Consider the following 18,643-nt stretch of genomic DNA (forward strand, 5'->3'; position numbering starts at 1 on the left):
TTAGAACTCTATTTTTACAAAGAAATTGATTTTGATTTTTCAAAATGTTTGGATACGAAGAACAAGAAGTGTCTACTAACAAGATTCCGATACTGTATGGACAGGAAAATTTCATAAAATGGAAGGTCTTGTTTGAAGCAGTCGTTTGCTATAATGATGTGGATATATGGAAGTCAATCAGGGAAGGTCCACAAGGGACTGAGGAAGATGGTGCAAATCCAGCTGCAACTGCAGCTATGAGAGAAAGAATGAGAAAAGTAGATTAAAAGGCTTTAGCAATGTTGAAATTAGGTATGTCTTGGGAGATACTCACCAAGGTTGCATATCATACCACTGCAAAGGCAATGTATGATGCAATCCTTGAAATGTTTGAAGGAAACACTGAGCTTAAAACATCAAGAAGCAGAGACTGAAACAACAGTTAGAGAGGTTTAAGTATAAAGATGTAGAAAGGTTGAAGTCCATTCTTGAAAGGTTCTTAGCAATAGTGAATGACCTCCGAACCACAGACTATGTCATGACTGACTTTGAGTTGAATACCAAGTTGCTAACCTCTATGCCTAAAGAATGGTACACTGCTTGCAAATTCATCCTCCAAAAGCCAAATTTCAATGATTTGAAATTGGATGATGTAGTGTGCTTCCTTCAGGCTGCAGAAATAGAGATGATTGAAAATGAGATGATCAAAGAGGAAAGACCTTGCTTTAATGTTTCAAATGCATTAATTGCACCAATGAGAAATTTAACCACCAAGAATCAACAGCAAATTCTCATTATTGAAGAACCAGTTGAACATAGTGCTGACACTCTCAAATCTTTTGTTGGTGGTAGCACAAGTAATCATGGAAACCAGCAGAGGTTAAATGTGCAATTGATTGATGATACTGATTCTGCTTCAATGGCAAGTGGGCAGGTACCTCATACTAGTGGAGGAAATGGTCAAGGAAATGAAACTCAGGCTTTGTTCTCCATGTTTACAGAGTCATACAATGCTTTTGTAGCTAAAAATCTTATTCATACCAGTGTCATCCAGGATGACCTTGAACAGATAGATGCTGATGACTTGGAGAACATGGACCTGAAATGGAAAGCAGCCATGTTGGCTCTTAGAAGCAAAAGGCTACACAACAGGACTGGTAGATCACTTCTATCAGGGCCTATTGAAAGAATTGGTTTTGATAAGTCAAAAGCCATTTTCTATAACTGCCAACAGCGTGGTCACTTTGCCAGGGAATGTAACATGCCAAGAAATTTTCAGACTAATCAATTCCAAAACCAGTCAAGAAATCAGCAGAACCAATATCAACAAAACCAGCAAAGAAATTTCAACCCTAACAACAACTACAATCCCAACTTCAACAATCATCAAGCTGTGCCACAGAATCAAGGGTTTCAAAGAAACAACAACCAAAACCTTCAAACTGTTCCAAACAACCCTGTTCCAAACAACCAAAATCATATCAGAAATCAAGGAAATGTTGTTGTAGCTACATAGCATGAGGGTAGTTTTGATTGGAGCAATCATGAAGAAGACATTTCAGATGATATCAAGAAAGCAAATGTGGCATTTATGGCCATAATTGAGAAAGAAGCTGGATCATCATCTCAGGTACACTCTGCCCCTACTGTTGATTTAAATGAAATTATCAATGATCTGAAAACAAATGTAGGAAAGCTGGAAAGTGAGTGTTTCAAGAAACAAAGTATTATAAATGGTTATGAGGCTAGTGAGATGATTAGTGAAGAAAGGATGAAGAGTCTAGAAGATGATTGTGTCAGTAGTTATAGGGCTCAAAAAAGGGTCACAAATGAAATAAATGGGTTGAAGTAAATGATTATAGAAGAGAAGGTGCAGATTGAAAATGAATTCTTGAAAAACTTGGTTTCCACAGGAAATATATGTGGTATTCTAAACCAAGTACAAGAGAAAGAAAAATACAAAGCAGTACCACCACCATTCAACAACAACTTTATGCCAAAAGTTGATAAAGAGAAAAGAAATGCATATCTACAACAATTCAAAGATGGTTTTCAAGACAAAGAAGAGCTTGTAGATTTGTATAAGAATGTTGAGGTGAATGAAGAAGGTGAATTTGTGGTAAAGAGAGATGTGAAAGAAGATAAGTCAATAGGAATACAAGTGTATGAAGATGATTTTGATTCTGAAGATTTGAATATAGATGATTTAAGTGATTTGAGTGATCAAATCACTGAAAAAGAGATTAAGACTGCTGAAAGAGGTAAAAAAATACATAAAACCAGAATCAATTGACAAGCTGCCACTATTGCCACCAATGACATAAAAGATGAAGAAAATGAATGAAAAATTCAGAAGAGAACATGTATCTTTTGATATATGTGAGAGAAAGAAGGTAAGCTACAATACAGTCAGGCCACCAAGCAATGATGTGTTGGAAAGAATAAATAAAAACAAGAAGAAAAGTACAACTGAAGAAGTTAATGTTGGAAAATTTATTCCAGTTTACCCAATTTTCTCTAGTCATGAAGTGTTTGACATTGGGGAGGTGGAAACAATTGAAGAATATGAAAAGAGGCAGTCAAGATATAGAGAAAGTCAAGAAAAAGAACCACTGAATATGCAAAAAATTGTGTTTGTAAAGAGCAAGACTGAAAGACAAGACATCAGGATTGAGGAGTTTGTTCCTTTCTTAATTAACTTTGAAAGTCTAAAAAATCAGAAGACAATTGGTGTCAAAGAACCTAGGCCAAGTGAACGGTTCAGAAAAGGTAGTAATCATGAAAAATACAAAGGAAAGGTTTGGTGCAAAAAATGTGATGAGTATGGTCATCACACAGATACTTGCAATGAAAGACTCAAATTCAAACCCTTTCATGTCCCAAATGAAACAAAGTTTGGACAAAACTTTGTGGCTTACAGACTGAAGTATGAAAAATATATAGGAATGGGAAAGGTGTGTGAGAAGAAAGCATTGAAAGAAGATAGCTTGAAACCATCAATGAAAGGCAAGAAACATGTGACTGAACAAGCTAAAAGGAGTAAGTCTCCTATAAAGAATGAGAAAGTTATTAAGAAAAACTTTCAGCCCTTGAGAATCATTCCTAAAAGGGATACACAATCAGTCCAATCTGATAGCTCTCAAGGATTACCAAGCAGTGAGAAGACAAGAATCAGAGGTGTTTTTTCTAGAAAGAAACCAACTGAACTTACTGGTGATGAGAAGTTTTTGATGAAACATGGTTATGAACCTGAAGGATTCCTTTGGAAACCTAAGATTGAGGCTAAGGTAAATACAGTTACTGATGTAAAAGATTACTCTGAAAAGAAAGATTATGTGGTGAAAGAGTATGACACTGCATCAGGAGAAAGTCTAAGCTCAATCTCATTTGTCAAAACCCCAGAGAGTGCGGTTATGAAACATATAATTCAGACAATATAGAAGTCACTCATGAAGATCCTGAACCAACAACACTCACTTCCCAAGCTACAACTGAAACTGAATCTGATGAGCTGCAAGTTGATCTAGCTTGCACTTCATCACTCAACTGATCAAATTATTTCTTTTGTGCAGGAACAGCCTACTCCTCTGAATGACATATGGTATATGGATAGTGGATGTTATAGGCACATGACTTGTGACAGGGGGTCACTTGTCAATTATGGAGAAAATTTTTAAGGTCCTGTAGCTTTCGGGAGTGATGAAAATGGTGGAAAGATTGTTGGGAAAGGAACTTTGACAAATGGAAAAGTTTCATTTGATAATGTGTTTCATGTTGAAGGTCTACATTATAATTTGTTGAGTATATCACAAATGTGTGATAAGGGTTACAAAGTTGGTTTTGATGACTCACACTGTTTCATTCTAAAACCTGAATTTGTAATACCACCTGAAATGATTATGATTATGGCTCCAAGAAATGGCAATCTATATGAGTTGAACATGAAAGATGCTATTTCAAGGGGTGGAGCATGTTTTGTTTCCAAAGCCACTGAAAATGAGTCAAAATTGTGGCATAGGAAATTGTTTCATGTGAACTTGAAGAACATGAATAGACTTGTCAAAGGTGAGCATGTAATAGGCTTACCTACAAGAGAGTTCAAATTGGAAGATAATTGTAGTTCATGCCAGAAAGGCAAACAGCACAAATCCTCTCATAAGACAAAGCTCATCAATTCAATTGATCAAGTACTTGAATTACTTCACATGGATCTCTTTGGTCCTGTGAGTGTGCCAAGTATAGGAAAGAAAAGGTATTGTCTTGTGATCATTGATGATTATTCAAGATATACTTGGGTTTATTTCTTGAGTACCAAGTATGAGACTGCAGAGTTGATTAAGGGTTGTGTAACAATGATTGAGAACAAGTTTGTTTGATCCTTTAATTAACTTCTAATACGAATCTAGTTCATGATTGCCATTGATCTATAGTTAATACGTAATCTATATCTATATATATATATTGATTGTATGTATGTTAATATTATTAGTATGAAGATTGAGAGAGAGTTTGGGCAGAGTTTCGTTAATTAGATCTCAAAACTTAAATTAAACAGTGACAGAGGTCACTATATATAGAAGATAGACCTAGTTCGTTAACATCCCTAATGAACTAGGGTCTACTTCATTACATACATTAAAACGAAATAATCTTAACGAATCACCCCTGATTCGTTAAACATCCTCAACGAATCAGGAGGGAAATAACTTAGATCTAGTTCGCTAAACATCCTTAGTGAACTAGACTATTACATTAACGAACTACAAGATAACTTAATTGTTTGTTACATTAAACAAAAACGACAAATACGTTAACGATAAATACAAAGACTCGAGACGCAAAACCGTGCACCAACAGACACCCCCTCGTCTTGAGCTCTTTGTCTTTGATCTTCACTTGAAACGCTTGGACTGCCAATCTCTGCAGCTATGAATCCCATTCTCATAACAAACACTCACAACGCGTTGGAATTGAATAGCCAGATCATAGTCTTCATCGCGCTCAATCAGAATCTTGTTCTTGTGCAGCACGTCATTATCGGTCTCGGTTAAATTAACCAACCACATCAGGTCAATAATCTTAATAAGCTCAGTCTTCAGACCTTTACCCAACACAATGACGGCCTCGCCAGTACGATTGTTGTAGTACCAGCGGTCGAACGATAGATGCATGTGTTGGTGCATCGTCTTCACCGGAACACGCTTCATCGTCTTCGGCAGCTTAACCTTAAGAACAAGCTTCCTCCAGCCCGTCCTTGGATCAATTTCATCAATACGTTTACGTGAAGGAACCTGGGGCTTGAAAAACATAAAACCATGATTGACTTCGAACAGCAGGTGTTGATGAAACCATTCAATTGTCCGGTCGCCACCACGATTGATAAACGGACGACATGTGAGGATACGAACATCCCAACGCGGTAAGGTAAGAACGTCCATTATCTTCTCGTAGTACTGAATTCCCTTCTCCCATTTCACAATACATACCTTAAGATCAAACTCATTTAGCCAAGAGACGGTATCACCATGAACCTTTGATTCGGTCTTGAAAGAAGTCACTTGGTTAGCTTTGGCTCTAGCGGCAGCTTCATCTTTTCGCTCTTGATCGACATACCGATATGCCTTGATAATCTTACTCACCTTCTTATAGCTGAACCACTTAGCAATATCATCATCGGTTATGACTGCAAGTGAACCAAATACTGCATCAGCTGCCTGCTTACCCTTAGATACCTTTTTCAAATCATCCTCCGCAAAACGTTTGCTCATCAAATACTGGAGCACCTTGATCAACATTTGTGTGTTGAAACAAGTCAGGATACTCCTCAGAAGTGACGTCTTCTACCTCAACTTCCTCGTCTTCATAAATAAAATCCTTATTCATTTGAATAGACGGATCATTTATTATGTCTTCCTCATTCTCTACCTCAACATCAGGCTCTGTTTCTAACACGGTCAACTGCTCATCATTCAACCCTAGCAGTATGGAAATCTGCTCTCGTGTTAGAGACCTTTCAACAAACTCACCCACCTCAATCTCATCCTTGTTCACCACACTCCTAACCATTCCCGATTCATCCACAAATATGACGGTATTGGCTTCAATCATTTCGATCGGTTTAACAGTAGTTGAATCATGATAAACAACAACCTGCTTACCCGAGTCATCACCGCCACTTGTACCTGCACCAGAAGATGAGCCGTGCGCTTGTTTAGGCTCACCTCCTGCACCAGACTCGTCAGGATCTTGGTCATCATTCTTGAGTTTCTTCAATGCATCGTCTTTGCACGTTAATTGCAAAATCAGATCCTCCTGTTCTTTGAATTTCACCCCCTGAGACTCAACAATCGCACGAATTCCTTCGTCTCCTTTTGACAGAATGAAACATAACTCATCAGCCTTCTTTGATTCTCCATTAGGCGTTCTTGATTTTGACGGTCAGCACACATTTGGTTTTCATACAAATGAAGAAGGTTCAATAGCATGTCTGTCTGACGGTTCTATGGCATAGTATACAAGGATGGATGAACAGGCTGGATTGGTCCCTGAGGCCTTGTAATTCTCATGAATGAGACATCACTAGGTGGAGGAGGCCTCATGGACGGTGTTGGAGAAACAGTGGAAGGTGTAGTAGAAGGCAATGGTATTTCGGCTAACGCCATTTGTGGAATCATACCAAGCCGCTCATGAGAAACCATCGTTATTGTCAAGGTAAGCGCCAGAGTGCTAGTAGTAGGCAGCACTACCGGGCGTTGAGACATGGTTGTTCGAGGTGGTGGAACACCAATAATTACACCAGCTCCAGCTGATACACGTCTTTTGGCTGGAACTTCAGAAGCTGGTGCTTTACCTTTTCTTTTCCGTTCACGTTGAGCTGCAATTGTGGCAGCTAACACGGCATCAACTGCAGCTTGTTGCTCTTAAGAGCTGCATCACCAGCACCACCACGACCACCATCTCCACCATCATCACCATCGTTATCATCATCGTTTCCATCGTTCCCACCTTCTCCTCCCTCACGCTCGGAATTCGAATCATCATGGATCCAGCGTTCATTGGGAGGATATACATAATCAGGATTAATAATGTGACCAATCATACGTTTGTCTCGTGGCCTCTCCTTACGATAGATCTTCATTCTACGTACAGTTTCGGCCTTCATGTGTTCCAAAGGAAGCACATCGTCCACCAATGTTTGATCAATAACCAAGTTTGGTATCAAATCTTGATTATCAATTGCAGAAATCGGGGATACATTAAGAACTTCTTCTTCTGAGCTGTTTACTGAACTTGCTCTTTCAAATGATCGAAAACCATTTATGAGAAGTTGAATTGTGACATCTGTGGCAAAACCGAGTACACCTTAGTACTTACAAACTCGAATAAGAGTTTAACCGCTTATTGCGTAACGAACAAACGAATAACCAAACGGGTCTGGTTATGGTCCGGATATCCCAGGGTGCTATCTATAAGCGATATATGTGACATTTGTGACAAAACAAGGTATACTATATTCATTACGTAACAAGTAAACGATAAATCGGTTAATTCGTAGTGCTTTATCTAGTAACCGACCGATACTAATTATGACCCGTATATATATACTGAGGGGTCATATACGAGTTATATATATATTATAGAGGCTAACATATCGATATTTAGGCCCCAGTACGTTTAAAACTCTTTAAACGAAAAAGGTTTCGTTTATCGATACGCTTTAAGCTTAAACGCAATCGTTAATATCAAAACGAGAATTGTAGCATCCGTTAAGCCGAAAAAGATTTATAAAACACTTATATGACATGTTCTAAGCAATCCGTGAAAATATTTTGGAATTTTACAACGAGTCAGTACGTTTTTCTTATTTTACAAAAAGAAGCTGAAAAACACTCGTTTTCGCGCTGGTTTTCGCACTCGAACTAGTTTTCTTGCGAAAAACCGAACCCGAATTAAATCTTGGACCGATGTTTACATGTTGCACGAAAACCGAGGCACCATTGGGCCAAAAAGAGGCCCAATGGGCCTTATATACTTGCGGTCGCCCCCCTTACATTATTCTACCAAATATATTACCTTGAAAGCTTCTTGAATAAGCCACCTATTTTATACATTAAACATAAAGACCAGACCTTCGTCAGCTATGTTCTTCAAGTTCAGCCAAAGTTTTGAGGTAAACCCTCTAATTTTCATTGATTTCATACTTAATTAACATAGTTTAAACATGAAAAATTAATCCTTGATTAGTTTTAAACATGTTTAACCTTCCAAAAACCATAAAAATCAAGTAAAATCATGTTTTGATGTTAGGAACACATACTTTTTGGTCAAAAACGCGGATTAGAACATGAATATAATGTTTTTACGGTTTGAAAGTTCGGTTTGAACCCAAAACCGAAACCCTAATTATCAAGGCTGTAAAATAGATGATTTATGCTTGGATTGATGTTATATGATATGTAGATACACTGAGATTGCAACCCCAGACCCGGAAAGTCGTTTAAGCTAGCAAAACTCATCGAAAACCGACAAGGTAAACCCGTAACACTCGTTTAAGGGCTGTTTAGTATTAGGTTGTGACATGCTTGTTTTTAGCTTGAGAAAATTTTCAGGGACATTAGGGATCATTTAAATGAGTCCCTGTTCAAATTTGGTAATTTTTCAATTAACGGAGAATATTTGGTGAATTTATTTCCGTTTATGAGCGTTTATTTGGGTAAAATAGCTAAACATATTGAAAAATTATGAAACTTGGTTTTGGAGATTAATATGTGATGGTAAGATCACTGGTAAAGTTTGGGGATCATTGGAAATGCCTAAGTATTGTTTGTGCAATTATGATTTAACCGAATTTTAACAGCCGAAAAACGCACAAAAAGGCATTTTGTAAAAAGATTTAGGTTCTGGAGATTTTGCAGAGGCTATGTAATAACATTGAAGCCATTTGTAAAAATTATCGGATTTTTCGGAGGTCGTTTGATATAAACGGGCCATTTATTATGCGATTATAACCTATTAAATGAATTTTTATAAATAAATAATTAATCATAAAATTTCTGAAAATATTTTTATAAAATTCTCCATATTTTAATGTATTTTAACAAAAATTTACATATTTTATATATAAGCACATATTTAGTTATGATTAATTGAAGATTTAAATTATAATTGTTTTAACGAAACCGGCAGTTTTGTGTTTAACGGACTGACTGGTATGTCAAAATGTCAAAAGTGGTCAAATATCATATTTTGTGAATGAAGTTGATAAAAACGAACTTTTACGAGAATTCCGGACAATTCGGGTGGATTGTACGCGTTTTGTATAATCAAACCCGTGTGAAAACGGAAACGAACTCTGTGATCTATCCAGATACTGAAACCTCAAGATGCTATAAGCGAGGCACCTGACCTATTGAAACATAATTTCTGTGCGAACTACGATAAGGTGAGTTTCATGACCCCACTCTTTAAACTATTTTACGAACTTTTGGGGTGGAAAGCATGTTTATACACGTTATTTATCTAAACACGGATCATGATATAAAATATCTGAACATTTATATATGAAAAGTCCCTACAAACATAATGATTGACTACGTGCTGATGAAAGATGATTATTATCGTTGATTGATATATTGAGTGGAGATAATACGAATTGCAAAACATAATGAAACTACACGTGACAGCATGTTTATACAAACACATTATGTAATGTTAAACATAACTAATTTGGGAGACAACGTGGTATGTAATGGCCATGGGGATAACGTGGTCTGTGATGATTACGGGGCTGTTGTGGGCAGAAGGGGGGCCACAATAGTAACAAACTAAAGTTGAGTATGGCCTATGAGCCAAGTTCTGCTGCAACTTATAAACTAAAGTTGAGTATGGCCTAAGTTCTGCTGCAACTTACCAAACTAAAGTTGAGTATGGCATATGAGCCAAGTTCTGCTGCAACTTATAAACTAAAGTTGAGTATGGCCTATGAGCCAAGTTCTGCTGCAACTTATTAAACGAACTACTTGATTATGACATGAATGTTAAGAAAATAATGTGATTATGCGTATTGTGGGCGGATGGGGAGCCACAGTATTTGGTGATACGTGATAAATACTATATGTGTATATGTGTCTATATACATGCTATGTTATTAGCCGTAGGAAATACTATGTGTAGAATATACTAATTATTTGCGTGTACACTATATAATGTTTGAGTTTACATGGAATCATTGTGGGTGGAAGGGGACCACAGTGGTTGATGTTAACGCGGAACCGTTGTGGGCGGAAGGGGTCCACAGTGGTTGATGTTAACGCGGAACCGTTGTGGGAGAAAGGGGGTCCACAGTGGTTGGTTAAACACGGAAATTGGAAACAGGTAGTACGAACAAACAATCATGATTTTACCGAAATTTCGAATTTATATTATAAACCTACATGTGTGGATATGCACACACAAGGATATGGCTCTACATATATACAACCGTAAATACATATTTTTACATACGCGCGTACATACAAACTATGACTGTATGGTGCGGAGATCTGATTTCGTTAAAACTTATGAAACTCACAAACTATTCCTAGTTGACCTGTTTTGACATGCTTTTCAGGTAATCAGATATGAGAAGTAATTTCCTCTGCGTTACGTGTCTGATTGGTGATTGATGTCGTGGGCATTTTAGTTAGAAGTAAAGGATTGAAGAACAGGTTAAATTGTATCACCTAGTTTGTAAAAGATGTTAAAACGATGTAATAAATTGTAAATTAGTTAGTAATGTTTCTTTATGAACAATGTATTCGATACCAGTTGTATCTGTTGCATTTCCGTTTTACGCTTCCGCAATTCGCTTAACGGGGTGTGACACGAATGGTTTATTAAGAATGAGTGCCACAAATGCCGATTGTAGACTAATACGACATTCATCAAATCCACCTTTACGACCACCCATACAGTGAATCAAGACGTGTAAAAGATACTTGTAAGGAGGGCATAAACCATTCTTGTTGAACATAGAATCCTCAATATTTCCACCATAACGTACACGTCTGAACAAACCCTTGATTAACTCCTTATCAAACTCACTTGGGTTATTGTCATTTTCCCCAAACCGAAGCACCCTTCTAATCACTTCAACATCCACAGTTATAGGAGTTTGATTGATTGTGGCTCTAATGTGATTCTCGGCTTCAACAAACTCAGCAGTATTCCAGAACTGCTAATAATGCTCAGATAGACAATAGGTCGAACAGTTATAGCATAGTGTATCACTAATCGTCGTAAAAATGCCAATACATCCCCATACATAGCAATGTCAGCAACATCTGAATCAACATAAGCACATATGTTGTGCTTCTTATCATATGGTAGCAACTGTACATCAGCTTGTTCTTGAGGTTATTCTTGTTCTTGGGGAGCAACGGGTGGATCTTGATCAATCTGATCAGCCATTAAACTGAATAGATATAGGCAAATATAAGTAATTTGAAGGTTTAATATACTATAAGCACGTATATATATATATATATATATCAATAAACGGTGTATTTAATAGAAGGTTTAGTAATGTGAAGGTTTAGATGTCGTGTGTAATCAATGTATAGACGCGTTTAGACTTTTGGAATAATTTATTAATTTACAATATTTTGTGAAATTAATTCTTACTTAAAACCAATGGTTGAAGATTTAAAGAACCAACAAGGTTACTGTTCTCTCCGTACGCTACTGTCCTCTCCGTACGCCACTGTTCTCCAACGTTCCAACCAGCAAGTCTCTCCGGCGGTGCCGCCTGAAGAGTCTCCGGCACCGGGTAAGTACTCTCCTCTACTCCTTTCTTGTCTTCATTGTAGGTTCTTCACAAGCCACCACTACGTCACCGTTTGAAAAACAAGGTAGCGAGTCACCGGTGAACGTAAGACGGAAGGCGGCAACAGGCGGCAACAGGGAACTTGCAGGCGGCAACAGGGAACCAGGGAACTTGGCCAAGTTTATCCACAGTGATACCACTTGCAGGCGGCAACAGGGTACCAGGGAACTTGGCCGGAAAATCCAACATCTCCGATCAGCGGTGGAAGAATCAACATCAACCAAATCTCAACATCTCATCGACACAATCACACATTCTTCAAACTGAATCACACTATTCATACTCCCTTCGAGGTTTTTCGCATCTGGATTTGGATCTGGGTCTTGCCTCATCTGGGTCTGCTTTAATCTATGAAGTTTAAGCTGACCACCTTTTTTTTCCCGATTTAGAATTGTGAATTTTCATCACACAACGGTCAACTTCCTACCCATTATTATTACTATTATATTATTATAGTTACTATTATATCACTATTATATTATTATAGTTACTGTTATATTACTATTATATCATTATAGTTACTATTATTGTTATTATTATTATTATTATTATTATAATTATTATTATTCTCTGTGCGCAATTATTACCTATTTGTTAAGTGTACATTAGGCGAATTTTTATAAGACTTTTTAATCAACGTCTGCTCGTGGTGTGCTGCGTTGGTTTCTTGGTGTTTTGTTTTTGCTTTAAATAGTTACTAGTTAATTGTAACCATAGACGACATTAGTCATGTCAGTTCGCTGAGATCGTGTCCAAGGACGAGGGGTGCGGGAAAGGGTATGGGGTATGGTTTGCGTGGGCATCATGGAATGTAGGGACTCTAAGTGGTAAATTGTTAGAGGTGATAGATGCTCTTAAGAGGTGTAAGGTTCATATAGCGTGCCTCCAAGAGACTAGGTGGAAGGGGCAGAGAGGAATGGGTACAAGCTATTACATTCGGGTGTGGATGGAGCTAAAAATGGAGTAGGCTTTCTAGTGGCTATAGAATTGCATAAGAATGTGATTGAGGTGAAAAGATATAACGATAGGGTGATGGTATTAAGGTTAGTGTTAGGAGTCGAAGTAGTGGCCGTGGTTTGCGCTTATGCACCACACGTGGGACTAGGAGACCAAAAAAAGAGGGAGTTTTGGGATTGCCTAAATGGGGTAGTGAGGGCTGTATCTAGGGAGGAGACCATTTTCGTAGGAGGTGATTTTAATGGTCATATCGGCAAGGATAGTGATGGATTTCAGATTGTTCATGGAGGTTTTGGTTTTGGGGATAGGAATGAACCTGGTAGGGATCTTTCAGATTTTGCAGTGGCCCATGACCTAGGTATCCTGAACTCTTTCTTTAGGAAAAGGGACTCAAACCTAATCACTTTTACCTGGTAGGGATCTTTCAGATTTTGCAGTGGCCCATGACCTAGGTATCCTGAACTCTATCTTTAGGAAAAGGGACTCAAACCTAATCACCTTTACCAGTGGGGGAAGGAATACACAAATCGACTATCTCTTAATGAGGCAACACGATCGAAGAAGGTGGAGAGACTGCAAGGTGATAACGGGAGAGACCGCAGCAGCTCAGCACCATTTACTGTTGGCAGATGTAGTACTGAGAGGGAAAGTGACTACGATGGAGAGAAAGGGCGGCATAGGATAAGATGGGGAAATTTGAAGGGCACCAACATTACGATGTTCAAGGACAAGGTCATCTCGACGACAGCTATTCATCTTGTTGGGGACGTAAACCAGATGTGGGAGAATATGGCAGCTTCTATCACTCAAGTGACAAAGGAGACGCTAGGGGTCACGACAGACAGGACAACTGGGGACAAGGAATCTTGGTGGTGGAATGAGGATGTGCAGAGCAAGATCAAGGATAAGCAACAGAGTCTTAGGGATCTTTTAAGGTGCACAAACGAGGGGGAGCGTTGGAGGTTGAGGGAGAAATACAAAAACTCTAGGAGAGAGGCGAAGAAGGCAGTGAAAGAGGCAAAAAATACAGCGTATAGACGGATGTATGCACGTCTAGAAACAAAGGAGGGGGAGCATGATATGTTCAAGATTGCTAAAGCCAGGGAGCGTAGAAGACATGACCTAGGAGTAGTGAAATATATAAAGGGAGAGGATGGGCGTGTCTTAATCAAGTAACAAGACATTAAACAGAGATGGCAAAATTATTTTAATAGTCTTTTTAATGGTAGACAGACCTACCAACGAGAAACAGACAACCCTGTTACACAGAGATAACAAAGAAATAACTCCTACTGTAGAGGTATCACACAGGGAGAGGTGAGGATAGCACTTAGGAAGATGGGAAGGGCTAAGGCGGTTGGTCTAGACAACATACCGATTGAGGGTTGGAAGTGTTTAGGGGAATATGGAGTTCAATGGCTCACTACTCTATTCAACCTTATTTTCAAGAATGGAAAAATGCCAGACCAGTGGAGGAGTAGTGTAGTAGTGCCCCTATACAAGAACAAGGGAGACGCACAGTGTTGTGGAAATTACAGAGGAATTAATTTGTTAGCTCATACTATGAAATTATGGGAGAGAGTAATTGAGACACGAATTAGGAGAGAAACGCAGGTTATGGTTAACCAATTTGGTTTCATGCCAGGACGGTCAACAACGGAAGCGATACACATACTGAGAAGATTAATGGAGAAGTATAGGGAGAAAAAGAGGGACCTACATATGATATTCATCTTGAAAAAGCATATGATAGTGTGCCACGTAGACTAATCTGGGATAGTTTAGAAGGTAGAGGGGTACCTGGAAAGTATATAGACTTAATTAAAGATATGTATGACAGGACTACAGCTAGTGTTCGTGTGCCGGTAGGAGATACAAATTTTTTCTCGGTGGAGATGGGACTCCACCAAGGATCGGCGTTAAGCCCGTTTCTTTTCACGATAGTCATGGATGAGCTGTCCAAGTCGATTCAGGAGCCTGTCCCATGGTGCAAGCTCTTTGCAGATGATATTGTGTTAGTGGCCGAGACTAAACAAAGCTTGAACGAAAGGCTAGAGGAGTGGCGTGTAGCTTTAGAGGATAAAGGTTTAAGAATTAGTCGCTCTAAGACAGAGTACCTTTGTTGTGACTTCAGTGGTATTGGCGATAGCGAGGACACCCAGATCACTATTGAGGACCAGGTGGTTCCGCAGATAACAAAGTTTAAATATTTAGGATCGTTTGTCCAAAGCAATGGAGAGATAGACAGTGACATAACCCACCGCATACAAGCTGGCTGGTGTAGGTGGAAAGCGGCCACTGGGGTTTTATGCGACAAGTGGTTCCCCTCTAAATTAAAGGGGAAATTTTATAGAGTCGTAGTTAGACCTGCAATGTTGTATGTAACATACTGTTGGACCATCAAGAAGACCCAGGCACGCAAGATGGAGGTAGCAGAGATGAGGATGCTAAGGTGGATGTGCGGACACACTAGATTAGACAGGATTAGAAATGAGGTCTTTAGGGAAAGGTTAGGAATAGTTAGGATATCAGAGAAAATAAAGGAAGGGAGATTGAGATGGTTTGGGCATGTGAAGAGGAGACCAACAACAGCGCCCGTTAGAGTAGTGGAAACCTTGATTGTTGAAGGAAAGCGGAGTAGAGGCAGGCCTAAATTGACTTGGGATGAGAGAATTAGACATGACTTGACAGTGTTGCACCTCTTTGAGGACATGGTCCAGGATAGAGATTCGTGGAGTCGTAGGATTAAGGTTAGCGACTTTTGAGGGGAAGGTAACTAGTTAGCTTAGCTTTGTATTTAGGGTCTAGTTTGGCTAGCTTGACTCCTTATTGTTTATGTATATTTTTTGTTTGATGCTGTATTATTGATTCTTATGCCCTAATCTTATTGGTTACATATCCCTTGCTATTTTGGTAGTTTACTATTATATGTATTGCTAAGTATCTTTGCTTGTAGGATGTATGTTTACTCTGTTTACCTGTATGTAGCTTTATGAGCCGGGGGTCTCTCTAGAAGCAGCCTCTCTATTCTCACGGATAGAGGAAAGACTTGCCTACATCCCACCCTCCCATGACCCTACCGATAGCGTGCTATGCGTTGGGATATACAGGGCTTGATTGATTGATTGTGAAATTAATTAAAATTAATATTGGAATGTCATTCGTTAACAAAACAACCTGATTCGTTACAAAAATATAACTAATTAACTGATTCGCTATCAAGTAAATAATTTAACGAAAGAAACTTAGCGAATTAACTATGAAGGATAACGAACTAGCTTCTAGTTCGTGTCAAATTGACGAATCCAAATTTGATTCGTTAAATAACTTATTCGCTAATCTAGTTCGTTTGAGTTACTTAACGAATTGGACACGAAGTATTCCAATTCGTTAAGTATAATGAATGGCCACAAGATTGGCTTAATATTTTACTCTCCTGGTCAAAGTCAAAACTAAATAAGAACACAGGAAGTCAACAAGCTGAATCTAGGTTCGATTATTCCATAATTATTGTTGAATAACCAAATAGACATTCGTAACGATCTCGGAAACACGATACAAAGCAAATGATGTTGATTTGCGGTACCAAAAGTATGACATAAGTTAGGTTATTAAGGGTTTTAACAAAGCGTAAACACTCGAAACAATAAACAATCAATTGTCCAGGCAATCTAGAATCAAGCCCTGATTAAAGACCACCAAGGGTCTCGGAATCACATTCCGAACACAATGATATCAAGATAAAATATAACAACACACTATGACATCGATTAAGCAGAGTTTGAGCAACCGTCAAACCCTTATAACAAAATCACATAATAGCCTATTAAAGCTGTAACATTTTTGATGAAAATCACAAAGAAGTGATCATCTACACCTTAGCAATACACTGGTATACTCAAAAGTCCAAATTTCGATGATCGAAAAATTACGAAAAATTTTGGCAGAGTAACGTTAAGTGTAAGGAAGAAGGATGAATAGTAAAGGACGGTTCGTTTCACGCTTGTCCTTTATACACCTTCCTTACACGCTTCCCAATGTACGAATCTGCCTAATTCGTGTGAATTTTCAAATAACCAATCGGCTTACTCATTATCCAAACTGAAAGCGTGGGATAGCGAATTAGGTTTGATTCGTGACTTGATTCGTTAAATATGCATAACGAACTAGAAGTGTTTCGTTACAGAGTGCGGAAGCGAATTAGGTGAACGAACTAGAGTGTAGTTCGTTAAAAACACCTAATTCGTTATCCATAATTAACGAATTAGACATTATTTGATTTTATCTTTTAAATTAAATAAAGTTAAATTAAATTAATAAATCAAATAAATAAATAAGTTAAAATGATTATTTAAATAACTTTAAGTGAATTTTCGAGGATCATTATCTCGATAATCAAATAACTTAATTGTTTCACGTTTTCGAAACATAATTTAAAAACAACTTAAATAATATGTAAAGAGAAATATAAAATATTTTTGGTATTTTGTAAAAATTAAAGAATGTATTTACAAAAATATCCGAACTAGAAAATAGACAATCTTTTTGTGTTTTTATATGATTTAAAAAAAACAGTACATTATCTTTTTGTATTTTTGTATTTTTGTTGAGTTTGAGCAGATAATCATATTGACCAAAATGCCCTCCCATCACAGTTTTATATTTCAGCGATATTGTGACTGGCGTTAAGTCGGTCATTGATATGGTTGTCCACTTAAATCTTATAACAAGCCTTCGAGCATTTTGTGATATTATTTAAGGTTCAATTAGAGCACAGAATATCAGAAACTATCAGCCCCTAATCTCGGTTCAAGCTTAATTTGATTTTTGCCAAATCACCCCAACTTGACTTAAATCGTTATAGTGTTGAACAAAATTTTGAAGATTTAAGAATATTTGAGCAATGCATCAAGTTTCCTTTACTGTGAGTGAGTATGCACGAGTCCATCTGTCGGCTTACGTACATTGTATCCCCTGGGGTCCATTTCTATTGGTATTAAGACGCACGCAAGGGAGTAACAATTGTATGTCTAACAGCGGATTTTGATCAAGTCAGTAATTTGGATTGTACGAAGTACAGCAGTGATCAAGTTTAATGACTTTGGGTTTGCTCTAAAAGCGAATGAAATATTCATGTTTATGAATACCCAGATGATTAAGCCGCATAAAGACTCCCAGTGTCCAGAATCCTAACGCTTGTTATTTGCTTTATTATATTTTTGGGATATCAACAACTATAAGGCTTGAGTATGACCGGTTATTACATTTCTGCCATCCTCACCGAAACTTTTGCTAGAGACTAACACCTCTTTCAATTTGGCTTTTCTTTAGGTTTATATCACTTACTTTACTCTAACAGCTTGTTTAAGACATATCAATGCACCAAAGATTAAGCACTCAGTCTTTTAAGCTTATTTCTTTTTGAATTTGGGGTCAAATAGTCAATGTACTATCATAATCTCTTTTTTCTTCAAAAACTTGAAATTTGAGGAGCGTAAACAAAATTTAATCGCCCCAGTTAATTTAAGTTCATAAATTAATAGCTATCATGTCCATCCACAAGTAGATAACAGGACCAATACATGCAAGCATGCTACACAAACTTAAATAACTGACATAATTTTTAGCTTAAATATAAAATAAAAGTATTCACGAACACCCTAATTACTTTCCATTATCAGGTAAATGGCTATCCCGAAGATTTAAAAGAAACTATCAGGGCCAACCATATACAAGTATATGTCTTTCAAATAGTAGTAAATGACATAATTTTCAGCGAACGTAAGCAAAAATCTTTTTGGTTTTTCTCTTTACAAACTAAAACACAATCTTTTTGTCTTTTCG

At 37.7% G+C, this 18,643-nt stretch overlaps 1 protein-coding gene across 1 annotated transcript in view; it reads left to right on the forward strand.

The window, feature by feature from the left end:
• The first annotated feature begins 405 nt into the window (after window positions 1–405).
• LOC143628252 (uncharacterized) overlaps window positions 406–18,643 on the forward strand; it is a 174,316-nt gene continuing 156,078 nt past the window's right edge. The window contains exon 1 of the mRNA XM_077097888.1: window positions 406–1,609. Coding sequence (XP_076954003.1) covers window positions 518–1,495 — 978 coding nt within the window. The 5' untranslated portion in view covers window positions 406–517 and the 3' untranslated portion in view covers window positions 1,496–1,609. The remainder of the gene's footprint in view (window positions 1,610–18,643) is intronic.

The sequence above is a fragment of the Bidens hawaiensis genome, unplaced genomic scaffold (assembly GCF_021521415.1).
Source record: "Bidens hawaiensis isolate Kalapana, Puna unplaced genomic scaffold, B.hawaiensis_p1.1 tig00004857_1, whole genome shotgun sequence".
Classification (NCBI taxonomy): Eukaryota; Viridiplantae; Streptophyta; class Magnoliopsida; order Asterales; family Asteraceae; genus Bidens; species Bidens hawaiensis.